This window comes from Crinia signifera, chromosome 5 (assembly GCF_055691185.1).
Source record: "Crinia signifera chromosome 5, ASM5569118v1, whole genome shotgun sequence".
Classification (NCBI taxonomy): Eukaryota; Metazoa; Chordata; class Amphibia; order Anura; family Myobatrachidae; genus Crinia; species Crinia signifera.
The window spans coordinates 20,627,968-20,655,147 of NC_139221.1; the positions used below are offsets into that span (position 1 = coordinate 20,627,968).

General features: G+C 47.3%; 1 protein-coding gene across 2 annotated transcripts in view; it reads right to left on the reverse strand.

Moving 5' to 3' along the window:
• Window positions 1-22,097, reverse strand: part of TAF2 (TATA-box binding protein associated factor 2) — a 90,406-nt gene extending 68,309 nt beyond the window's left edge. Inside the window, exons 1-10 of one of the 2 annotated variants that reach the window (XM_083186742.1) lie at window positions 21,813-22,097; window positions 19,542-19,596; window positions 18,250-18,410; window positions 16,431-16,549; window positions 16,202-16,343; window positions 13,491-13,722; window positions 10,075-10,259; window positions 7,520-7,633; window positions 5,143-5,242; window positions 4,159-4,244 (exon numbers count right to left, since the gene is read on the reverse strand). In XM_083186742.1, the coding sequence (XP_083042868.1) occupies window positions 4,159-4,244; window positions 5,143-5,242; window positions 7,520-7,633; window positions 10,075-10,259; window positions 13,491-13,722; window positions 16,202-16,343; window positions 16,431-16,549; window positions 18,250-18,410; window positions 19,542-19,596; window positions 21,813-21,865 (1,247 nt within the window). In that variant the 5' untranslated portion in view covers window positions 21,866-22,097. The remainder of the gene's footprint in view (window positions 1-4,158; window positions 4,245-5,142; window positions 5,243-7,519; window positions 7,634-10,074; window positions 10,260-13,490; window positions 13,723-16,201; window positions 16,344-16,430; window positions 16,550-18,249; window positions 18,411-19,541; window positions 19,597-21,812) is intronic. The other variant, XM_083186741.1, reaches the window with a different exon arrangement.
• Window positions 22,098-27,180: the final 5,083 nt, after the last annotated feature.

Genomic DNA, 27,180 nt, shown 5'->3' on the forward strand with positions numbered 1-27,180 from the left:
AATGCTGGGGATGCCCCAAAGCAGTGATGCCGCGAAAGATCTCTACCATAGAGAGAAACAACTGGAACAGGAGAGCCCAGAGCAGTGGCGGAACTAGGAATTCTGCTGGAGGGCCACAGTTTGGACATGCCTGCTGTACGTGATATGTTTCCCTGGCAGATGCTAAAGGTCCAGTAGGTCTCCTCCTAGGCAGCAGCCATTTTTGGAGGGACATTCTCAGCAGATTGCTATGCGGACGGCCAGACTGCATCCACATGGAATCTGCAAAACACAGGCACTGATGGATCTGCAGGGACTATTGCTATGCCACTGGCCCAGACCAAGAGCGTTTTCAAGTGACTGCTATCTCCCTGGCCCCAGAGAAGAGCCTATAATTCTAAACTGTAGGACAACCACCACTTGCTCCTCCTCCCCCATCATAAATGGACTCCTCCTAACTGCAAGTGAAAGAACAGATTTTGATATGAAAGGGAGATCAAGATCAGGAGATTCTCAGAGTTAAAGCCACAGCTTTCACCCATAGTGCTCGGAGTTGGCAGAAGCCCTGACCAGCTTCTGTCCCATTTGGAAGGTGCGTTAGCGAGATAATAAGTGGCTTCTCTGGACCTTTCTTTCTTTGACCAACCAGAAAGAATGTTGCTATTAGCGTCATTGCTGTATAACGAGTTCCCGCTGGCTGCATAGAAGAAACTACGGTACTCTTTACCTAGAAGGGCGCCCGTCGCGGGTACATTTATGTATGGCCGCGACGCGACCGACGCGATGCCCGCGATTTCCCATTGAAACCAATGTTAAACATGGAAATCGTGTCGGTCGCGTCGCGGCCGGCCATAAATGTACCCGCGATGCCCGCGACGCGATGCTCCCGATTTCCCATAGGAATCAATGTTAAAAGGCGCGATGGACCCGATTTTACTGTTAAATGGCTCAGTCCACCCGATTTGGCCATAGGAATCAATGTTAAATGGGCCACAGAGCCCATTAACCCTTAAATGTCCCCCCAAATTTTTAACGCCACCCCACGATCCACGCCAACCCGAAGCGTGGCGAGCGCAGCGAGCCCGCGAGGGGCGGCGGTACACGTCCTCCGACCTTTTCATGCCCTACTATCCACTAGGGCGTGGTGTGAGAATATAATAGTGTGGCGAGCGCAGCGAGCCACCGAGCCCGAAGCGTGGCGAGCGGACGCGGATACCTTCACAGTTATGCGCGTCCCCTCGCGGGCTTCACAGGTGTCCGTGGCGAGGCGGACACCTGTGAAGCCCGCGAGGGGACGCGTCTACCTGTGAAGGTATCCGCGTCCGCTCGCCACGCTTCGGGCTCGGTGGCTCGCTGCGCTCGCCACACTATTATATTCTCACACCACGCCCTAGTGGATAGTAGGGCATGAAAAGGTCGGAGGACGCGTACCGCCGCCCCTCGCGGGCTCGCTGCGCTCGCCACGCTTCGGGTTGGCGTGGATCGTGGGGTGGCGTTAAAAATTTGGGGGGACATTTAAGGGTTAATTTGGCCTATTTGGCCCCAAATCGGGTCCATTGAGGCATTTAACAGTAAAATCGCGGTCAATCTGCCGTTTTAACATTGTTCCCTATGGGAAAATCGCGGTGATCGCGGTCATCGCGGCCATCCCGATTTACCCGCGATGACCGCGATTTTTACCCCCGACGACCGCGATTTCAATCGCTGGCGCCGTTCTAGGTAAAGAGTACCGAAACTACAATACAGAACTCCCATCTAAAATCATCCAAGAAAGTCTGCATGGTAGAAATCCACACATGGAAGGCGACAACTGAATATGAGGGCAGGTCCAGTACTGTGGGCCAAAAAGGACATGGCCCAATGCTGGCATCTCCCGAATCCTTGTTGTCGCGCCTAACTGTCCAGGAGGAAACTTAGCGCTATTTCACATGCTCCGGCTCCTGCCGGGCGGCGAAACCCCACACGGCCAAGAAGCCGTGCCGCACTCAGAAGTTTTCAATGGTGGGGATGGCCACAGCCCGACATCCATCCCTTCCAGTGGTGGGATCCGGCTGCAACCAGCTGGCCGGGCCGTGGCTGTCCCGTGTGAATGGACACAATCGTGTTCATTAACATCTACTGTGTGTGGCACGGCTTCTTGGCCGCGCGGGGTTTCGCCGCCCGGCAGGAGCAGGAGCGTGCGAAATAGCCCTTAGGCTGGCAGTAATCAAATATATGGATCTAACAAAGGGAAGTTCATGGAAGTGGCATGTGCTGGTATAAGGTCCCTACTACGTGTCCAACATGCTCTACTTCAGACATGACCTAAGTAATGCACAACCTTACTACAGAAAGGGATCAAGGAACCAGTTCTGGCAACTAACCTAGGAAGAAGAACAATGGCCCTTATTCTGATCGGTGCGGATATATCCGCGTGCGTTCGGCGCGCCGATGTTTTGTGTCTGCGCATGTGCAGAGGCGTCTCTGCGCATGTGCGAGCGGGGCGTACGGCCAAATTCCGCATGATATGTGAAAACTCCGAACAGGGGGTGGAGAGGGGCGTGAAGGGCTATTTGGGCTCATTACCATATGCATACGCCCCGCGTTTCATGGGAGTTCCCATGAAAACGCTGGGCGTACGTATGGTAATGCGGCCGTGACGCACGTGTAGGGGGCGGACATATGACATCGCCGGATGTAAGCTGCCTGCCCAGATCTCTGCTTTTGCACGGAAAAATGTCCGTGTGGTCTGAGGTTGCGGGTGCTGGTGGAGCACTCGGTCCTGCATTCGATGGTCTGCGACCATCGAATGATGGGGGAGGTTCCCTTAGATGGAGGAGGCGTATTCCGTGAAAAATACACGTGCGGTCCGTTCGGACAGCTTCTTACCGCGTACGGACGGAGTTGGCGATCCGTATGGAAGGCGGGGTTTCGCACGCACGGTCCTGGCCGCATAATCGGCTCCGGCCGCACCGATCAGAATAAGGGCCAATATAACAAGTGATGTCCAAAAAGGTGGAATCGTAGAATGTAAACAGCGGGTCGCGATGTCTCATTGCGCCATAAGCGCCGTCGAAGTCCAGACCAGTGACAGCAAAATATCCATGCCTGGTTTACAATGCCATTATGGGAAGAGGATTAAGGGGACATTAGATACCTCATTGTCTACACATCCGGGAAAGGGCACAAATTGACCAAAGCCAAACGCTTTACAGAGCTTGGTCCGGTAGCTCAATACAGAGAGCTCCTCGCCCACTGGATGACGCTGCACCGTACGGTACATGAGGGCAACCTAAGTCACCCCTTTTTCATTCAGCCAGGTACAGATCTGGTAACCACAGGGACAGGAGACCACGGTTATAGGCTCTGTACCATATCTCTGTCACGGTGCTTCTCAGAAAGGGGAACACAGTGGGCGGAGGGGGGACAGGAAACCGCCAAACAGGCAGTGGAGTGTGGGGAAGTGGCTATTCCATGAGTCATGAAGAAAGTGATCACTTGAAAAGTAAATTAATTGACAGGAATTCCCTGTTCCCTAATTATCTACTCACTAAATTTAAAACTGGAGACTGCAGACTTGAGGCATTTACAGTTATATCCTTGTGTTCTGCACCACCTGCAGGCTGTGAATGGTGGCCAGTGTCTAATCATGTTGACTGAAAATGACCAATGAACTCCACCAATTAAAACTACAGTACCTCCCTAATGGCACTGCCACTATTATCAAATGTCCCTTTGTAGGAAAGGAATGGAATAGCTGTCCTGCCTGTTGGGCTACTAGTGTTGTCTAGTGAGAGCCACTGGCCCATGTAAAGGAGAACAAAGCCATCAGTGCTGGAGAATAGAAGATTTAAATCTACTAGTACAGGAATCAGGAAGTAGACGGGGCGCTTGATTAGACATGTGACACAGTCATCCAATCGATGATCATGTGCTGTACACGCCTCTCTAGTGGTTTATATCTCTAAGCTGGCTCCAAGCCTTGTATTCACCGTGGGCAACACCACAACAACTCTACATACTGTATCTGTCCATAGGGAGGGACCCGCAATAAGCTGTAACACAAGGTGGGTTATATATAAGGGGGTTGTCCAAAAACGGACAAACATTAAAAACAGTGGACAAGGACAAGACTCCAGCATGACATAAATAATGCAAAACTGTATACATTTATCATACTTGTCTATTCCAACTACATACTTGTCTTTCTCTTTCCCAGCAGAGAACATTGGGTGCAGTAAGACGCCGCCAGTTTTCAATTCGTAGGCAACAATCGTATCCAACTCCTAGACAAATACAAGAAAACAGGAACTAAAATGAAGTTGATAGATTGACTGAGAAATAAATATAGTGAATTGCTACGACTACTACCATCACAGGTGTAGATGCGCGCTGCACCCTAGTGGTCACACTGATTACTACACAGTGTAAGAAAAGGAGAATGTTAGTACACCAGGCATGTCCAAACTGTGACTCTCCAGCTGTTGTGAAACTACACCTCCCAGCATGCCTTGCTATAGTTTCAGCATTCCTTAATAGCAAAATTGGGTCAAGGCATGATGGGACTTGTAGTTTCACAGCAGCTGGAGGGCCATAGTTTGGACATGCCTACAGTACACAGTAGGCGATACCGATATCGTTCAGTGTGTACACAAAATTGACTTCGCCCGGGCTTACCGCAGATATCATTAATGACATCCCCTTCCCCAACCCCCCCCCGCCCCGCTGGATGCCTTGTTGATGAGACTGTCAACATTAAGAACGCAGAACGGACAACAGAGGTCGTTACCGATGCACTAAACAATTTTCTAAAATATAAAAATGGCTCAAACCCCATACAACCCCCTCCACTCCTGTTCTGCATGCTCAATGTTGATTATATGGTCACCAAGGCACGCAGCAGCTGGGGGCGGGTGACATCACTGACATTTACTGATATTGCTGTCTGTGTGCGCACAATCTTGTTTGCCTGGGCTTCCCACCGATATCATTAATAATATTGGCAGCAGAGCCCGTCATCTAGTGTCTACAGGGCTCCAGAAGGGCCAAAATTAGCAATATCTTTTAAAAGGACATCTAGTGTGTATGGGGCGTGAGTTTTACAGACGTCTCCCAGGCTCAGTCAGTCACATGGGCTCACGGCTGTATACATTATAACACATCTATAAACAAAAACGCTCTCACTTCTCTGATCCAGTGCCGATACTGATTTACACCAAATGTCTTCTTCATCCAGAGGCCGTAGATATAACCAGAGATGCCTTTCAGCACCCACTCATCAGACCTGCCAATATAAAAGAACACGTAAACGTGCGCTGCCAGTAACACTGCGGAACGGCCTGGTTGTAGAACTAGAGCCGTACAATATTCTGTGCATGCATTTAATAGAGCTATTTCTTGTTTTCATTTTGTACGCTACCAGAATCTCATACTAGAACTTTGATGGGATCCCTTGCTTTGAAAATCCAACATCGCAAAGAAATACTGTATTCCCGTTTTGGACTGGATGGTCACTTGTGTGTCTATAAAGGACGGATTGCCGTCCCTAACTGTGTATTTTGGATTCCTCCCATTGCAGTTGACCAGAAGATGTCACTGTCTGTTGCAAGTACCCTGCAATACTGAATATAGGGTGACTATACCCAGGGGGAAGGGTTACCAAAAGCACTAGTCCCGTGGGGGGTGCAGAGTGTTATGCATGAAGGTATGACGACATATTTTGGGGAACTAGGGTGGGTAGTGCTGTGACTCCTGAGTTACATCTGAGAAATCCATGCTAAGTAATTGTGTACGATGTTCAGCAAAGTGACCCTGGGTCTCAAATTAAAGAGCTGATATGTCACCAATACACACAACAAACCTCTTTAAAAAATTTTTATAAAAATCGACAATATATCGATGTATTTATAGTAATCCCGCTACTCATTTGGCAGGCTGCCCGTTTTATTAACTACTGAATGTGCCCCGCCCTTTTGTCTGCCCCCCACTGACAGTCAGCGTGGTGGGGGACAGCTGGAAGAGTTGACAGCCGCTCGCTACGCAGAGGGGATCAGCTCCCCAGCTCCTCCAGGTGCATCCCGCCATGCTAACATGCCACTGATTCGGTCTGCCTAGCTGGCTGCTCTTCTGGCTCTTACAATCAGACCAGTCATGTTTATAATCTAAAGGCCCAATTCAGGTCTGTATGGAACTGCACAGCCGCAATTTGCAATTCTAATTATCATGATCTGAGTGCTGCATCTGAGGACACAGCCCCAGATCACCATTGTGATTGGTTGAGAATTCGTGATGGTTATAGGGATCGGACAGCTTGTGCAAACTAAAGCTTACTCAGGCTGGCCGTGAGACCCAGACACTGAGTCCAGGAAGTCTGTGTCCAGCGGCACACACCCTGGGCAGTATTCAATGGGAAAAGTTCTCCGTGTTTTGTGGAGAATTTGTGCTTTTTTCGCCGTGGAGAGAGGTTTTTTTTCTCCAAAGGCGAGCCACCCTATTCAATGTGAAATATTCTCCGTCTTTCTTAGTGATTCTCGCCGTCTCTCTCCGTGAAGAAATTCTCCATCTTTTGATGGAGAGCAGGAATGTGAACTTTTAAACTAAAAGGGTGTTTTTTTTAATTTTGGTGTCAAAAAATCAGGTTTTTTTTTCTGTGGAGGGCCATGTTATTTTTATTCATGTGCCTATAGCACATGAATATATATTTAATTTTTAAAAAAATATTTTTTTACATTTTTTTTTTTTTTTCTTTTTTTTACACAGTGCAGCCAGCAGGGGGCCGGAGCGCTCGAGCCGCTCATTAGATATTCATATATTCACTGCACCCGTATGCACGTTCGGGTACAGTGAATACTGGGTCCCCCGCTGGCTATAGGGGGGGCAGCCTGTGCTGCCTGGGTCCAGGGGAGCCCTGCTCCCCACCCCATATCCCCTGCAGCAGCCAAGAGAGACTTTAATCTCTCTTGGCTGCTACGTCCCCCGGCTCCCTGACAGCTCCCTGCCGCGGACGCTCGTCCGCTGCAGGGGTTAAGACTCGCCGCGAGTGGCGGCGAGTCTTTAACACGTTGAATAGGGGGAGCAGGAGTGGCAGCGAGCCCTCCGGAACACGGAGAGTGCACGGCGAGCAAAAAAAAATGCTCGCCGTGCACGGAGAATATTTCCATTGAATACTGCCCCCTGTACTCCTCCCACCTTCCAAATGGGGCACCCAATGCCAATCCTGCTGCGGCTGACAGGGGGCTGTGAGCGACATTGCAAGACCCATTTTGCACATGCGTGAAATGGATCTGGTCTCTGTGCAAAATCCCAAACATACAAATATGAATCAGGCCCTAAACGTGTAGATAGACTAACGCTGCCCTGGGAATTGGCAATGCACTTCATCTACTAAATACATTTTATTTGTGTCTTAAATTGTAGAAACCGGGCACAATGCAGCATGCGGAATAATTTTTTTTTTTTTTAAAGTACTGATACCATTAGGGCAGAGTAATATGTGGATGTAGTGCGCCCTCTAGGGGTAAATAAGTAACATTGCATGGAATGGTCATTTCTAGGAACTCACCAGGACATTCTTGATATGAAGCAGCCGAAGAATTGCTGGGAGAGAGCCTGAGCGAGACACCTTCTGGTCAGCGGCGTTTGGTCAATGATCATCGCACTATGCAGGAGGTTTGTGCTAAGAAAGAAGCGAGAAGACCAGTAAGTCCTATCATCTCATATACAAAGTACAAATACGGTAAAATGGGAGGGTGGGGGGGGGGGGTGGACCCTCTATTGGAATAGGACAATAATATTTGTCTGTATGTGACGAAGGTGTGCAACCATAGGACAAAAAAAATTTGGTATAAAGAAGACGGGAGAGAACAGTATGTCCTTTTTCTGGTGCACCTAAATTATTAAAAATGAACCTTTATTAAGTATTTATAAAATGGCTGCGAAATATAAAACACATGTAACACAAAGTGATATAAAGACACAACAAGACAATGAAGTGTTTATAAAAACAGGTGGCGAGCAGTTGGCACATTATAATACACAGTTTTGACTTCTATAATCTTAGTAATTGTTCTTTATTATTTGTGAACTTGTTTTGCTGTGATGTGTGATTTGTTTTTCACGTTTTTCCCTTTAATGATGGCTAAATAGCCTGGGAATCAATGGCAACAATTTTAAACCTTCTGTGTCATATTTCATAGCAGAAAGAAAGTTGCAACATTCTGTTGCAAATGCTGAGTTTAGGGAGTGACAGACCAATTAACAATGTTATTAATGTCAGTTCTGGGTCTCACTGAGTTCAGATTGATCCAATGATCTTATAGTGTGTATGGTACAGCTGTAAAAACCGGCTTACAATAAATGTATGTTGAACACTCAAATGTCATTTAGCATAAAACCTCCAGAACTATTCTTGTGGTTTAGGTATTATTAATCCTGCTGTAATTGTATCACAAGACAATAGTTTGGTACAATATTGTTGTGTGTTCAATTATCAGACACACAGCGGGCAGCACTTGCTCAGTGCAATTCCGCCCGTGTGCCTCTCTCAATAGGTATAGTGTGCCGGAGTAAGAATATTCAGCTTAATTAGCTGCCGGCTTCTAGTCACTGATACCTTTAATTGCCGGGCATACAATAGGCAGCACTTTCACAGTATCAGTGTGCCCGTGTGCCTCTCAATAAATAAGGTATGTCGGGGTCACACTATTCAGCTAAATTAGCTGCTGACTTTTAGTGTATAGTACCTATAATTAACAGACAGCGTGCAGCACTTATACCCCTTTTAGACCAAAATGCCGGGTTGCACCCAGCTTTTTGGATCCTGGTTAAAGCCGGGTGCGACCCGGCGTTTAGGGGCATTTACACCGGACGGGCTTAAACGCCCGCACCCCCCTCCCGCCCCTTGAAGATGACAGCGCGATGTCATCTTCAAGCGCCGATCGACGCCGCTGTATCCGGAACGCTGCTGGGGGCAGCCCAGCACTAAGGTAAGCTGCTAGGCTGCCCCCAGTCCCCGCGCGCACCCCCCCCGCCATTGGACAGGAGGTGAATGGATGCCGCACACAGGCATCCGTTCACCTCCCTCCCCCGCTGCTGTCTGCAGAGTATAGCAGACAGCAGCGCCGGCTGTCAGTGTCAGACTGACAATCCGTCCAACCTGCGGACGCTGCGGTCCGCAGGTTGGACGTTCCCCATTCATGTAAATGGGAGCCGGGTCATCCGACCCGGCGTTCCTATTTACACCCCCCTCTACCCAGGTCCTAGCCGTGTTCTACCCAGGTCAGGACCTGGGTAGAAGTCCTGTGTAAAGGGACACGGCGTTAGGGATTTACACCACCGAAGATCCGTGTCTGACCCGCCGCTGACCCGGATTTTTCGGTGGTGTAAAAGGGGTATAACTTAATGTAAGTCTGCCTGCGTGTTTCTCAATAGACACAGACTGCCGGAGAAGAGGTATTCAGCTTAGTTAGCTGCCGGCTTCTAGTCTGTGCTGTACGGAGGTTATCTCTGTCACAGTAAATTATACGTTTCTACAGCTGGTTTCTGTATAACGGCCGGCTGTGTATTGGCAGCACAGCTCAGCCCGTTATTAACCCTCTGTCACTCTTAATAGGTGTAGGCACGGGGCTGAACGCTCACTGTAGGTGCAGCGTTCACTCCTAACTTTTCTGCTAACACAGGATATTATCTATCACATTCAGAGGTCATTGGCTCCTGATGCTGGAACAGCTGCCCAGGTGATAGGCCGGGGTGTGGGCTATGATAGGGGCCACTGGAACATTGTCAGGAGTTTGTACTGTGCTGTGACACCTGTAATGTGCAATGCTGTAACCATGCTTGCCTATGCTGGTTACCTGCTACAACATAAAGAACAAGACTTCATCTTATCCAGTGTATGTGATTCCTTGTCACAGTATGAAAAAGTTCCAAAAATTAAGAAAAAATGTGAAAAAGTCATGTTGAACATACGCTGTGAACATGTCGACCAACAGTCCTATTGAAAGTCGACCATTACTAAGATTGTACAGTATGTGTACAAATGAACCATTCCTTAATAACGGCACGGACCCGCCAATCGGCTCATTTACAAAAAGGCCAAATTTGGCGGAGCTGACCCACCTGAAAATGCTCATGGAGGCAAAAGCGGTGACTTCCATATAGGCTTCATCTACAAACACCGTCTTGAAGCAGGAGTACGGGTAGCGACAGGTCAGGATCTCTTCATAGAACTCAAACACCTCGTGGAGGTAGGAGGTGGTGTGCTTCAGCAGCGGTAGCAGCTGGGGTAGGCAGAAGTGGGTCACCTGGGAAACACATTACAGAGAACTGAGACCAACGCAACACATAGCAGAAGACTGGACAGCGATAAGCAGCTTTGGGTGCATCTATAGTTCCAGAGGGGAGGCTGCAACAGAATTTAAAATTCAAATACGGGAGCCACGCCCACTGACAGTGAGTCCGTTTAGAATGGCAGTTGGTGGCAGTGGGTGAGGCACCCCTATTTGAATTTTGAACTGTGCTGCAGCCCCACCACTGGATCCGCCACTGTATAGTTCATAAAAAACACAGCAGTTCATGCTACCGGCATATTGGTCAGTGGGTCGGCCGTACACACAAACAAATGTAATGAAATACCGTATCTGCATTATATATGGGCATCTGCTGTGCTGAATGGCACATGTGAAAAGTCAGGAGTACATAGATGCCCAATCCCACCGATACATCGTTCCTTGGCTGTTCGGGTTATACTAATCTCACTTTCTGCCCATTTTTATTGCGTTCCGCTAATTTGTACTCATTGCATAATTATCAGCCGTAAAATGTTGAATTCCCCTCAGAGAGCAGACAATGGAATGCCCTTTTCCATGAGGTGGATAATAGACATTCTGCCATTAAGTCCATATGATGGGGTGATCACCTCTCTCTCTCTGCCAATCGCAACAATAACATGGCAGCAGTGACTGCTGGGAACACTGGGGCAGATGTATTAAGCTTTAACAAGAGATAAATCCAAGGGTGATAAGGAGAGATAAACGTCCAGCCAATCACCTGCTAACTGCCATGTTACAGGCTGTGTTTGAAAAAAATGAGTAAGGAGCTGATTGGCTGGACGTTTATTTCTCTTTATAGACCTGATTAGGGATGGCTGGTCTAGCTGTTAGGTCTCCTTTACCAGTCTACAGCTGGTCATAATCATGAATGAGGCTCAGTGAAAATGACTGCAAAACTCCAGAAAGAAAAACCCCTGGGTCCAGTAACCAGGGAATCTAACCTAGGTTGCACCCAGGAAAAAGTTAAGGGGCAGTGTAAATGGGTAATCTAATTGGATCCCATCTACAGCATGGGGATTGGGTAAAAAAAACTGAATGGTGTCTGCAGTCAGCAGGAAGGGAGAGATTAGAGACCAACCCTGGTCAACCTGAGCTATCCAGCTGTTATGAAACTACAAGTCCCAGCATGCCTTGCCACGGTTTTGCTATTAGGGAATGCCACAATAGTTGGAGAGCCGTAGGTTGGCCAGGCCAGTAACCTCTCCCTACCTGTTTTCCCATTGATAGTTGTGACAGATACCATCACAGGCGGGATAACCCACCCCGCTGCAGTTCGCCCGCCCTGCATTTTGGGCTCCAGATTATTCCGGGAGAGATCTGGATTTCCTGGCATTAGACTTAGCGTAAAGGGACTGCACTCGTGTGCAGTGTAAATGGCGCTGACCCGGGAATAGACCAAGAAGGAACCGCAGTGTGAAAGGGGGTTGTTCTGGGTCTGACCCGGATCACAATCGTATTACAAGGATTTGGGTGAAAAATAGGTGTAAGGAATTGGCCCCTTAAGAGGAAAAACAAAGCTAACCAGGCAACACCTAGCGCAAGTATGGGAACCAGCTATTTACATGGGCTTAATAGTGTCATAAGCTCATAATGCTACTAGCGGTGTTTGTGAATCATCCTCTACACCAGGCACGTCCAAACTGTGGCCCTCCAACTACACATCCCAGCATGCCTTTTCATAGTTATTCCCTAATAGCAAAACTGGCAAGGCATGCTGGGAATGGTAGTTTCACAACAGCTGGAGGGCCATAGCTTGGACATGCCTGCTCTACACAGTCATGTAGACAGTCCAGAGACACAGAGATTAAGACAATAGGGATGCCACAGTGTCTCTCTGACAGTTATCTGTCCATCGTGCGTTATCACCAGCCACTTTATCACGTCACCAGGATTAATACATATGCCCCTAAATCTGTTGTAATCGAACCTTCGGTACATGGAGGAGTGTAAAGGTCCTAGTACATGGGCTGTTCTCAAATGTATTAATACTCTTAATTTATAACTGCCCATTGCAAACTTGTCCTTATTCACCTAGCCTCAAATTGCAATAGCTATCGACGTAGGTCGTGCCATGAAAGATGCAACCGGCCGCTCGGTATTTTACTGCAGTTGCATGACTGTGCACCACTAGTGGATTGTGTGATGGCAGAGTGACAAGTAGGCAACAGAACTGCTGACCACGCAACATCACGTCAAGGGGTAGATGTATGAAACAGTGATAAGGGAGAAGTGGCCTATGGCAACCAATCAGCTGCTCTGTATAATTTTATATCATGCAAATTATAGACGTTACTTCAGTGCTGATTGGTTGCCATGGGCCACTTCTCCTCTGGCTCACTTCTCCTCCCTTATCACTGCTTCATAAATCTACCCCCAAGTCACAAGAAAAGTGCAAATTCTAAGCACGCAGTGCACTACTATCCTGTCTGTATGCTGTGTTCTCTAGTCATGTAGCACAAAAACACCACACACACGGGTATAGTTCACAGAAATGATCCCACTATAAAGTTTACTAGTAACATCATTTTGCATAGACTTGTGCATATACAGCTGTAAATATTGCACATTTTCCATACTGGGATAGAGATAGATAGATAGAGGCCCTTATTCAGATCTCATCGCAGTACAAATTTGTTCTCAAAATGGCCAAAACCATGTGCACTGCAGGTGGGGCAGATGTAACATGTGCAGAGAGAGTTAGATTTGGGTGCGGTGTGTTGAAACTGAAATCGAAATTGCAGTGTAAAAATAATGCATCCAGTATTTACCCTGCACAGAAACAAAATAACTCCCCCAAATCTAACTCTCTGCACATGTTACATCTGCCCCACCTGCAGTGCAGCATGATTTTGCCCATTTTGAGAACAAATTTGTACTGCGATCAGATCTGAATAAGGGCCATAGTACTAGTAAGCCAGCTCAAAGCAAATGCTTCCAAATCCAGTAGATGTAGTTTAATTCGCTGCCAACAGATGACAGTGTCTCAGAGCCGCACGGACACTAGACATATATAGATTATTAGCAAACAATTTTAAAAGAAAGCCCACAAAAGAAGTTCAGATAAATTGACCAATAATACCTATTGTGAATGTGTATCTTCTGCTTGTACTAGGGGTTTCCTACCATTAGCTACACAGAGTATGTTATACCAACATAAAATGCATCAGAAGCACTGGGCAGGGATCAGGAAATCCGTATTGTTACCTCATGCATGTAAGGGTCCACAAGAATCTCAAAAGGTCCCACGGCCAGAGAAATGTTGGGCGAGGCAGTGGGGATGGCCAGGGTGTAATGAAAGGTTTTCTTCCTCATGTCGTGGGTGTAAATAGTCTCCACCAGGTCTCCATTGGAAACAGCCACCATGGAGGCGTCGACCGTAAACTCTAATTTCCACGTGCAGAGCTCAGAGTAGGAGTCCACGCAGGGAAACCAAAACCTGCGGACACATGACAGACTTAGAAACAATGGTATAGAACAATGGAAAGGTTTCAGATCTACCAAGTATAGTAACACATCAGAGCAGTGGAGACCTCTGCAGTATACTTTATAGAGACAAAATAAACTTTATTACCGCCTATATAAATGTTATACACGTGAACAGCATAGGAGATAAATATGTATTACAGCTCTATCATTTACACAGAAACAGGAACTGTCCAGTTATGGTGCCTATACACGCAGTGATGAGCTCCGTACTTTTTGTACTATACGCATCGCATATAGTACAAAAATCACGCAATGTGGTACAGCCGTGTGCTTTGTGTACTAGATACGATGCGATCTAGTACAAAAAGTCTGTGCCGCACATCGGGAGCGCGCATGGGAAAAAAAACGCCCCGTGTATGGCCGGCTTTAGAGCGATTGGGAAAAACGAGTCTGTAGAGAGAACGCTTTCTGTGCCTGTGCCCTCTCTCCGTCAAACAAAACTGCTACTGAACCCTTTGAGTGCCAAGTGAATTTGTCAAAATAGGTGTGAAAATTGACAAGCAAACATTTTTATTTATCATAATGACCTGTAATGTTACCGTATATAGGAAATATCTTTATTTTATTTTTTTACACAACATTTTTTATTTTAAATGATATAACCCCTATATCCCCTTCAGTGGAACGCACTCCCTCACTCCATTAGACTGTCCCCGTCCTTGCAAAGCTTCAAACGGGCACTGAAAATTCACCTATTCCTCAAAGCATACCCCTTCCACTGCATAAACCAGCTGGTTCTCCGACCCCTTGCCTGTTTACATCCTGCTATCTAGCCACCACCAACTTGCTTGCATCTCTTGTAATCTGTCTGTCGGATTCAGTATGAAATCCCGGCGTTCAAAATCCCGGCGCCGGAATCCCGACAAGGTGGGGGGGGGGGGGGGGGGGGGGGAGAGACGTGGATCCCCCCCCAGCGGGCTCGCTGCGCTCGCCACACAGCTGGCCCGATGCCTCACTGCGCTCGGCAGGCTAATTTATTCTCCCTCCAGGGGTGTCGTGGACACCCACGGAGGGAGAAAGTGTCGGGATTTCGGAGGTCGGGATTCCAGCGTCGGAATTCTGAATGCCGGGATCCCGACCGCCGGGAATTAAACTGCATCCCCTGTCTGTCTCCCCTTCCTACTAGATTGTAAGCTCCTCCGAGCAGGGCCTTCTTCCCTCCTGTTGTCAAAGCCCTCTTCTCTTCACATTTCACTCACAGCTCTCAGTGATCATCTTCGTCTGCATACTCATCTCCATCATTGGCCTCAAGCCTCTTATAGTATGTTGATCGAGTCCTCACTACTTATATTTAAGCTGTAATGTGTATTGAACTGTGGCGCTCTTTATTTGTACTCTATTTTTTGTTATTTATTTAATTTTATGCCAAGTTTTGTCTCCCTGTACTGTTCCTTTGTACGGCGCTGCGAAACACTTGTGGCGCCTTATAAATAAAATTATAATAATAATAATAACAACAACAACAACAACAACAACAACAAATGTGAGCGCCGCTGGCATTTTTAGCGGATATTTTCCACATCTCTCACAGAGATGTTGCCTCTCAAAGGGTTAATGATTAATTCGAATACCAACAGGAAGTAATAGAAATGAACAGAATTGGCTGTATATAAAGGTGCATACAACTAAAGCAATCCCGTTAAGAGGTCCCATGGTGATATTTTGATTTACTACAGGGCTTGGAAAATTGTTCTAAAATCTAGGAGCCAGGATGAAAGTGTAGTGGCCAGACCCCCCACCTCCACCACCAATAAATTAATAATGGAAACCCCCCTGTAACTGATTATTCTATGTACCTTTATTCACAATGAAATGTTTTACTGAGACATGTTGGGCACTACCGCAAAAATCTTTTTTCATTTACATGAAAAGAAATGAACACACACATGAAATGCGAGCTTTACCCAGCCATGGAATCTGTGTAAATCATAGGCGTCCTGGATGTCAATAGGTTGACCACTATTGGTAGAAAGGCAATAGGTCGACACATTAAAAAAGGTCAACATCATCTAGGTCAGCACTGACAAAATGCAAAAGTTGACATAGCAATGGTCGACGCAAGCTTTTCCTGTGTGTTGTCCATTCCCATATCAACTTTGACCATTTGCCAATTTAGATCTAGATCATGTCGACCTTTTTCATGTATCTGTATATTGACCAATAGTGGTCGACCTATTGACTGTCAGCCTAATAATCCACGCCCATCCTGGATTAAATGGATACTGCGGCAAGCCGATCTATATGTTATCTATAGGTCACATTTCTATATAAGCGGAGGCAGAGTGTAGAACTCCATTCAGAAGGGAGCCTTGGTTTCTACACAGAACTCTGCCAGATGACATCATAGGTCAGGTGATGGTGGATGCAGCCGGACAATAGTGAGAAATGATGACAGGCATGCAATATATAGCAACATGGTAAGGATTTACCTGGTGGAATTCTGATACCCATAGGAGAAGACGTGAGCCCCCCGCTCCGCCATACTGCCCTCCACATTGGGAACAACAAAGTGGAGGCCGCCTTTCGGCTGGTCCAGGGAGAATTCGATGTAGACTTTCAGCACCTTTAACTCTGCCAGCATTAGAAGAAAGCAATAAACCATTAGGAGAACAGACTTTGGCGGAGTGGATGTGAGCAGAATCTGGGGTCTGGCATTACCGTCCACGTGTTTCCATAGCTCAGAAGGGACTTTGATGCAGAGTTCTCCGTTTCCTGCATCAGGGTCCACTGCGCTGACAGCTGCCGCGTATGCATTGGAGAAATAGTTCAGGTTCCGCCTGTAGGAAAGAAAAAGAGCAAAAATGTTGTGTGACAGCGCACAAGCAGGATTTCCTCTTCTGTTATACAACATGAACTTAGGAAATAATTATTTAACCAAGATAACAATAACATCCAGCAGTGAACACCACTCATAGCAACCTGTGTGTTTCCAGGCTTGGCCAGAGCTACAGAGAGGACAGACAGGATTGGTTATGGGTCCAGGGGAGACTTTCATTTTATACAAGCAACATCCAGTTACAGTAGTATCGTTATTACAGTGTCAGCAAACCTTCAATTGCTGAGAGCAGAGGGAAAGAGCTGGTAGCGGGGAACTTTTATTTACTGTCGATTGGGTGCCGGACGGGTTCCCGACAGTCGGGATCCCGACAATCATTTACCCGACGTCGGGATCCCGACTGTCAAAATGCTGACAGCCGGGTGCCCGACGGCCACCCGCTATTTTCCCTCGAGGGGGTCCACGACCCACATAGTGGCGAGCGCAGCGAGCCCGCAAGGGGCTTTTTTGCACTCGCCATGCTGTCTGACTTTGGCCAGTCGGGATCCCGACGTCGGGATAATGACTGTCGGGATCCCGACTGTCGGAGTCCCATACCACACCCCTGCCCATGCCTCCTACAGGACCGATACAGGCATACTTAGCTAGCCAATCAATAGACAGCATGCCGCCTACAGGCATACTCAGATAGCCAATCACTAGACAGCATGCCTCCTACAGGACTGATACAGGCATACTCAGATACTAGACAGCATGCCTCCTACAGCACTGATACAGGCATACTCAGATAGCCAATCACCAGGCAGCATGGATTACAGGATTTATACTGAAGTGCTCTGATAACCAATCACCAGACAGCAAGTTATTGGCTGGTAAAGGGGTGTACACACGGAGCAAATTTGTGCTATTTTCTAAGCAATCTGACTAGATTGCTTAGAAAGTAAGCACAGATCTCTCTGTGTGTATGCTCCGAGAGATTAAATATCTCTTGCTAACTAAGTCAGTGCATGCAGTCAAATCTAGTCAGATTGCTTAGCAAATGACTGCAAATCTCTCTGTGTGTACAGAATGAGAGATACTGATCACAATCTCTCATTCTGAACCATTACCCTGACTTTTTTTGCTTAAGCAAAATTGCTCAGCAAAATCGCTTAGCAAAATTACTTAGCACAAATCTCTGCATCTGTATGTGCTCCCCATGGGAGATCTTGACACCAGCAAAATTGCTTAGCAAAATAGCTTAGCAAAATAGCTTAGCACAGATCTCTACATGTGTATGCCCCTTAAATCTCTCTGTGTGTACAGAATGAGATACTGATCACAATTTCTCATTCTGAACCATTACCCTGACTTTTTTTGCTTAAGCAAAATTGCTTAGCAAAATCACTTAGCACAAATCTCTGCATGTGGATTTGCTTAGCAAAATATATTAGCAAAATTGCTTAGCACATATCTCTACGTGTGTATGCCCCTTAAGAGAGATGTAGCTACAGCCAATCAGATGACAGCACACTATGACATCACCCTAATAGAGATGTGCTCAGATTACAAATAATTTGAACACCAAACATCACATATTCTCAGATTTACAACCTTGTATAACCCCTGACCTTGATGCTTTGTAGACATAACAGGATTCCATGTGCCCCCACAGTTTAGATAAGAATCTGACAGCCAACCAGAAACTTGCGTAATACTCACTGCTTGGACTCATGGTGACAGACTTCCAAGGTGGGGTCATTGTATATGAAAGCCGCCTCCAGATCATTAACCCTCACGCGATATATCCTGCACTGTTTGCTATTCAGCTTGATGCGGTTCAAATTAGCGACAGTGGGAAATATTGTCAGCTCCACGTATCCCTAAAGGAAAACCGTCACAATTATTAATTTTCTGGTATCAACCTGTAAAAACCGTTGCCGCTTACATTTGTCAGCTCAAGGTCGGCATTGCTGCATTACGTAGGGCTACAGTGGTAGGTATAGAAACAGGTTAACAGATGAGGACTGCAGCAAGGAGAACATTCATTCATCCAGCTGCCTGTCTGTGCTCATTGCATAGGTGTCAACAAGCTCATAGACAATAATGCATTAAAACATAATCAGCCGGATTGTAAAGGGGCACACAAACGTGGTTATTTCACCGATACACACGCGCAGGCACTGTGGGCCAAGTGAACAAGAGTCAAGCTCTTTGTATCTGGAACAGACCATACTGTAACACAAGGAGTACACATTCATTTCACACATTCGAAGACAGGGTAAATACTGGCTGCTTTTGCATGTAGCCCACATCCTGGGCAGATTTATTATCACACTTTAGATGCAAGTTTTGACACGCCCCTCCCAAATGAAAATCTCTCTGCACATGTTACATCTGCCCCAATGCAGCGCCCATGCTGGTTCTACCCAAGTGCAAAGTTACTTGTTTTTATGTGTGATTCCCAACTCAGACCCAATGGGTTAAATAGCAATAACCAAATTGCAAAAGAATTTAGATTTGCATTATATGAAAACCAGGTCTCCTGTATCTGAATAGCACAGATCGCTCCTGTGCGAATTAAATGAGGTTTTACACTCAAGTATAATTTGTTTTTACCAAAACGTGTGTTTTGATGGAGAGAGTCGAAAATGCATGTAAGAAGCAAGTAGCCAATTTTATATGCATTTAACATGAAAAAAAATAAATAAAAAAAACAAGCGCACTGAATTTAAAGGGGCAAGAATATTTAATACAAAACCTGGTATGTTTTGGATTTAACAAGTTGTTGCCCCTTTAAATCCAGCAGCCTAACTGTCGAGGGCTTTTAAAATTGCTGATTGTTACTGTTAAGTAGAGATATACTGCAGCACTTTACTTCTATCTTATGACACAACCAGCCTGTTGTGGTGAGTTACACACGTGCCCCATAGCGCATTGTACGCTGCCAGGCACTTACATACTCCTTCTGTCACAGTTCCCCTGTAATAAGAGAGTGGGCGCGGAGTACTTACAATCACTGACTTTCTCTGGAAATTGATGTTGTTGATGCAGACAACCTGGTGGGTCGTGCAAGAGATAGAAAACACACATTACTTTACTAGTTATACAGAGCAAGGGATTACCCCCCACACTGTACATGTTCTATACAAGCCGCAGTGCACAGGACACTAGGAACACATCAGAAACACTGCACTGCTCATAGGGTTAAAAACTGTAAAAAAAAAAAAAAACGTTCCTGGTGGTTCAGTGGTGATTACCTGGCACAGTGGGGTTGGTGGGCTGGCTTATCCTGTGGATCACTGGCAGAGGATCCCTAACCCCTACCCCTCACCTCCCTTAACATAACCCTTCGGTCCCTGTGAAATGTCTAATTTTGCATGCTGACATTATGGTCAGTGTGGACATTCAACAAATCATGGAATGTTCAATGTTGATATTTTAACATTGTCGACATCAAAGCTGTCAACAGTAAGACTACGTTCTTATCACTGGAAAATTCAATAACAAGTTCCCAATCAGCTTCATTGTTCCAGCAGATTAATGATGTAGTCATGTGTGGATGCCTGAAAGAGTAACCGCTGCAGATCTATCAGCTGGTGGTGCAGGCTAGTGGTCTATGTGCTTACTATGGAAATGCACGAAAAGTCTATGCCTATGTAATGTCCCGATGTCTGCCGTAATGATTTTAAAGTCACATTATCACCAACTAAGGGGGTGATTCAATCGTTTCCCAGTGATGCAATTCAATCATTGCTCCGATCACGTGCGACTTACATGGGGAGACATTTCTTGTTGCAGCCTGCTGGGATAGCCAGAAGAAATGCGTGAAACTCTGTGGTTGGACGCCCTAATTACAGCGGCACCCATAATAACTGAATCTCCCCCTAAGCGTCCCTGGATAATGCATTCATCTATTGTAGCACACGGATATGTACAGGGGGTAAAATAAGTATTGACCACATCAACATTTATCTCAGTAAATATATGTGTAATGGGGCTATTGTAACATTTTCACCAAATATCTACAACAACCCATACAATCCACACATGCAAAGGAATCATACCATAGATGTCCATAAATTATACCTACATAGGTAAGTATATAGAGGAGAGGGGCAGCACACAAGTAGGCATATGTGACTGACAGCGCGCAACGCACACATTCGCAGTTTCACTTACAGAGGAGCGGCGCACACACGTATGCATGTGAGAGGAGCAGAGGACACACGCATGTATGTGAGAGGAGCAGAGCACACACGCATGTATGCGAGAGGAGCAGAGCACACACGCATGTATGCAAGAGGAGCAGCATGCACACATGTATGTGAGAGGAGCAGCACACACACGTGAGAGGAGCAGCTCAAATATGTATGTACATTATGTATGTGAAGGGAGCAGTGCACACATGTATGTATGAGGAGCAGCGCACTCAGGTACGTGAGAGGAGCAGTGCACACAGGTATGTATGTATGTGAGAGGAGCAGCACACACAGGTATGTATGTATGTATGTATGTATGTATGTGAGAGGAGCAGCGCACACAGGTATGTATGTATGTATGTATGTATGTGAGAGAAGTGCACACAGGTATCTATGTATGTATGTGAGAGGAGCAGAGCACACAGGTATGTATGTATGTATGTATGTATGTATGTGAGAGGAGCAGCGCACACAGGTATGTATGTATGTATGTGAGAGAAGTGCACACAGGTATCTATGTATGTATGTATGTATGTATGTATGTGAGAGAAGCAGAGCACACAGGTAGGTATGTATGTATGTATGTATGTATGTGAGAGGAGCAGCGCACACACGTGAGAGGAGCAGCTCAAATATGTATGTACAGTATGTATGTGAAGGGAGCAGTGCACACATGTATGTATGAGGAGCAGCGCACTCAGGTACGTGAGAGGAGCAGTGCACACAGGTAGGTATGTATGTGAGAGGAGCAGCGCACACAGGTATGTATGTATGTATGTATGTGAGAGGAGCAGCGCACACAGGTATGTATGTATGTATGTGAGAGGAGCAGCGCACACAGGTATGTATGTATGTATGTATGTATGTATGTATGTATGTGAGAGGAGCAGAGCACACAGGTATGTATGTATGTATGTATGTATGTGAGAGGAGCAGCGCACACAGGTATGTATGTAAGAGGAGCAGAGCACACAGGTATGTATGTATGTATGTATGTAAGAGGAGCAGAGCACACATGTATGTATGTATATATGTATGTATGTATGTATGTGAGAGGAGCAGCGCACACATGGAGATACTTATAGTTTGTACGGCCGGGGGCTCTCGAAGCCCTTGTCTCCTTTCTTCCTGTTCATGGTGACAGCTCTGAGCCGGGTTGTGTCACCGCGACCTCGGGTTCTCCTCCGCCGGCTTCCTAGGGACCGTGGCCCTCCGGGGGCCCCTCAGCCTGCGGAGCTTGTGCCCGTTGCTATGGTGACCGGTCACTCTCCCCGACATCCAGCCTCGCTCCCGCTTCCTCGGGCAGCGCAGCCATGAGCCGCAGTACTTCCGCTTCCCGCAGCGGCCGGTTCTCGCGAGTGCAGGCTGACCACGTGGTAGAACCTTACGCCGCCATCTTTCATTGGGGAAAACTGGCCACTGATCTGTAAAGCGTCAGGCATGTACACAAAGGTCCACGAACTGAGCCCTGTAGTAACAGCAATAAACTTCCATCATATTCTATGCTGAGTCCCTGCCCCATATCAGAGTCATGTATCCCTCAACCAGGGCTGAGGGGAAAACGAGTAGTAGTGTACTGTATCCCTAAGTATTGGAGCCATTTTTTGAGTCGATATATTTATATATATATATTTATATATATATATATATATATATATATATATATATATATATATATATATATATATATATATATATATATATATATATATATATATATATATATATAATTTCCTACCTGACCCTGAGGGAGAAAATTCTGGGTCAGATAGGCAAGATAGGGTCAGATAGGCAAGTAAGTCTATATAATTCATAGTAAATTTACATACCTAACATGACCCTTTCCAGGAGGGACACAATGCTCTGCTCCTGGACTTTCCTCTTAATGTATGATTGCCATCACCTGTGGTCATACATTAACAGGGAAGTCCTACCCTCCAACATCTGTAACAAAAATTGGGGGAGGGGCGTGGTCACAGATAGAAGGGGTGTGACCCCAGCGGCAGACACGTACACAGTGACCATACACCCCGGGGTGACATCACAGCAGGGGGCATTACACACAGGCAGCTCTTAACACCAGCGTGAGGGACGTGTTCTGGAATAGTCTGTGGGCGCTACAATAGGCTATGACCTGGCAGCCGCCGTTCCAGACTCCCATACCCTCCAACATTTTAACCGTGCAAACCGGTACAGGGGCGTGGTCACAAATTTAGGGGGTGTGGTCAGGTGTAGAGGGGTGAGTCAACTTGGCCACGCCCCCACCTATGGACAGACATTAATTTTAAATGTGTTGTGTAAATGTACCCACTTGAGCTGAGGACTGAGGGACGTCGACAAGACGACACTGGCTGCACGGCCGGCCGCTCCCCTCAACACCAGGCGCTGCTCCATGGTCCAAGTCCCGCCACGCTAGTCAGATCATGGTGCTCAGTCAGTCACTGCACTGACCTAGACTGCAGATAATTCAAGGACGCATGAGCTGGGGCTGCCGGCCTTTACTGTGCGTGTGCGGACAGCCCCATAGTATAGCGCGGGAGCGGGTCAGCTGGGCGGCGTGCTGACGTCACGCTTAGCTCGCATGCTGGCTGCCGCGCAAGGCACCACTGGAAATGGGGACAGCCACACAATTACCTCCCCTGGGCCCGGTCGAATCCATCCATGAGCCATCGCCTGCGGAGTCCGAGGAGTGGCCACATCGGTATTTATTTTTCTCTCTCATGCAGCAGGAGACACTGGAGATTACATCGGGTTTAGAGCTGGGAATGCTGGGAGCTAGGCACTACTAAATTTGTTTCAGGGCAGGCTGGCTCCTCCCCTCTAAGACCCATCATACCCCCAGTTAGAAAATTGTGCCACGGGAGCTGGTCACAGTTTTACACTGCTCCAACAGCGGAAGAATTTTAAAGAAAAGGAACCCTTCCCTGCTTCATTTAAAAGTGTGGGTCCGGGTGTCCTGCGCCCTTGGTTCTACCAAGCAGCCTGTCAGAGCCTCACTAAAAGGCATCTGCCAGACTTTCCAGTGTTCCTGCGGCTGCCTACGAAGGGACCGTCAGACACAGACACAGTGAGTACCGCAGACTGCATCGCGACCGCGCGCTATCCCTCAGGCGGCAGCGGGGGTCAGAGCCGCGCTCCCCCGGTCTCCGGCGGTGCACGCAGGTGCTTGTCGGAGGCTTAGGGACAGGTACGCGGCTGGAAGCCCTGAGCAGCGCGTCGGAGGGAGCGCAGGAAGCCGCCATTTTGGGTGAGGGTGCAGGCGGGAAGAAGCCTGAGGCTGTTTGTAAGCGGCATGGCGCGGCCAGAACACACACGCTAAAGCCTTGTTAATGTCTGCTTCTCCCTATAGGTGTTCAGCAGCATTTGGCTACACAGCACAGTAGTGTGGGGAAAATTATTTGTCCTAGTGTGGACAGCACAGGGAAAATAGGTGGTAGTTTCTAACCTCCAGGACCCAACACCCCAAACAGCATATCTGTGTTGTGTGTTTTGTGTGTGTGTGCGTGCAGGTATCTGTGAATATAACTCTCAGACCGGGTTTGTGCTGAAATCATGACCAGCAAATCAAGCACCAAGGCTTCACAGAAGCTATATGTTTGTACTTTGTGTAATGCTAGATTTACACAGCACTCGGCTGATGGAAAGACAAATATATGTAAAGCCTGCACTGTTTCTCCACCGTCTTCCCAGGCAGGTGATTCAGGGGAGGCACCCACACCACAATGGGTATCTCTCTTATCAGGTACTATGGAGAGGTTATCTGCTGAATTAGCAGAAAACCGTAGTGCAGAACCTCCATGGGTGGCTACCCTGGCTAGATCTGTAGACACCCTGGCTACATCCATGCAAAATCCCCAAAGAACAGCACCTGTGAGACAAAAGCGTCCTCTACAGGTTGTGTACTCTGAGGGGGAGGGTGATTCAGAGGAGGATCATGCTCCTTATAATGAAATGGAGGAAGGAGAATGGGAAGAGGTACAGGAGGTTCTTCCAGAACCTGAGCCTGAACCCACACACATGGGAGTGGAAGCTCTTATTGTGGCGGTAAAACAGGTGTTAAAATTACCAGACGATCCAACTCCAGAACCACAGGAGTTTGACCTGTTTGGACAAACAAAGAAATCCTCCATAGTCTTTCCCTGTCCAAACCAGGAAAAATTGTTAGCAGCATGGAAGCAACCTGACAAACGTTTCCAAATTCCGAAACGTTTTCCAGTAGTCTATCCGTTTGAAGTTTCTGCCCTAGGAAAATGGGAGACCCCGCCTCCAGTGGACGCATCGGTGTCCAGATTATCAAAAAAGACCACTCTACCGGTCCCAGGCGCATGCTCCTTAAAGGACCCGTCAGACCGTAAGTTAGAGTCCACCCTCAAAACTATTTACATGGCGGCTGGGGCCCAACTCAGACCAGCTATTGTCTCCGCCTGGGTAAACAAGGCCAATGCCAAGTGGGCGGACATGATTATAGAAGGACTAGACTCAGGCATAGCTCCGGAAGAAATAAGACAACTGGCGGAACATATAAAAGAGTCAGCTAACTATTTAGGGGAAGCGGCCAGAGATATTTCTTTGATATCCGCACGCATTTCAGCTAACGCAATATCCGCCAGAAGAGCTTTATGGCTCCGCTCATGGCAGGCAGATGCTGAGTCTAAAAGGGCTGTAGAGGGTCTCCCGTTTACGGGAGAAGTCCTCTTTGGCCCAGAATTGGACAAATGGATAGCCCAAGCAACAGGTGGAAAATCTGCTTTCCTCCCAACAGCACCTCCACCTGCTAGACGCCAATACACAGGGCCGTCCTTTCAGTCATTTAATTCCTTTCGCCCACAGAATTCCTTTCGAGGAAGGGGGCGAGGTTTCCACTCCACTAGAGGTACTCGTGCCAGAAGCAGACCTCAGGCCACTGTCACCCGTACAGAGCCCAAGCAAGCACAAAAGCCAGTGGCATGACAATTTGCCAGCTTTCTTAGGAGAGTCTATAGTGGGGGCAAGGCTACTGGATTTCAGAACCCAGTGGTTCTCTCTAACGGAGGACCCTTGGATTCGCAGCCTAATTTCAGAGGGTTATCGGATTCAATTCGATCTTCCTCCCCCCACCCGATTCTTCACTACAGCTCTCCCCATTGCGCAAGACAAAAGGAGGGCACTCCAGAGTGCAGTAGACACCTTACTTGCTGCACAGGTAATCATCCCAGTGCCTTCTACTCAAAGGAGCAAGGGATACTACTCCAATCTCTTTGTAGTGCCCAAACCGGATGGGTCAGTACGACCCATCTTAAATCTCAAATCTCTAAATCTGATGGTGGCTTACCAACCCTTCAAGATGGAGTCTATTCACTCCGTCATAGCATCCTTGGAACACAACGAGTACATGCTCTCGCTGGACATCAAGGATGCCTACCTACATATACCAATATGGAGGCCTCATCAAGCGTATCTGAGATTTGCTATAGGAAAGGAACATTTTCAGTTCAGGGCCCTGCCCTTCGGCTTATCATCGGCACCCAGGGTCTTTACAAAGACACTGTCGATCATTATAGCGCACCTCCGGAACCAAGGGGTCACTATAATACCGTATTTAGACGATTTACTCGTAAAAGCACCATCTCCAGCAGTACTGGAACATCATGCTCTGTTGACGGTCCAGACCCTAACCAGTTTGGGCTGGATCATCAACTTCAAGAAGTCATCGCTCCGACCAACACAGAGGATCCTTTTCCTGGGACTCTGGCTGGACACAAGAGAGCGGAGAGTATTTCTGCCGAACGACAAGATCAGCGACATACAGAGGCTCATTCGACAGACCTTGAGTCACCGTCGGGTTCAACTACACTTGTGTGTAAAACTTCTGGGGAAGATGGTGGCAGCATTCCCAGCCATAACGTGGGGGCGCTTCCACTCGAGGCCCTTCCAGTTAGACCTACTGAGGAAAGGAGCGGGATCACATCTGTTTCTACACAGACAGATCCAATTATCCACTCGAGCCCGCCACGCCCTATTGTGGTGGCTCCACTCCGACCATCTCAGGCAGGGGCGCCGATTTGCAATATGGGATTGGATCCTAGGGTGGGGCGCAGTGGTACTCCACCTTCGGCTTCAAGGGCGATGGAGTGCAGAAGAGAGTCTATTGTCGATCAACGTTCTAGAACTAAGGGCAATCTTCAACGCTCTAATAGCAGCACAGGATCTCCTTCAAGGGAAGTCTGTAAAGATCCAATCAGACAACGCAACAGCAGTAGCGTACGTAAATCGACAAGGCGGCACAAAGAGCCGACAAGCAATGACAGAGGTCACCAGAATCCTACAGTGGGCGGAAAACTGGCAGGTACATCTGATAGCCATATTCATTCCGGGAGTGGAAAATCTCTAAGCAGATTTTCTCAGCAGGGAGGATCTACACCCGGGGGAGTGGTCACTACACCCCGAAGTGTTTCTGCAACTCACAGAGAGA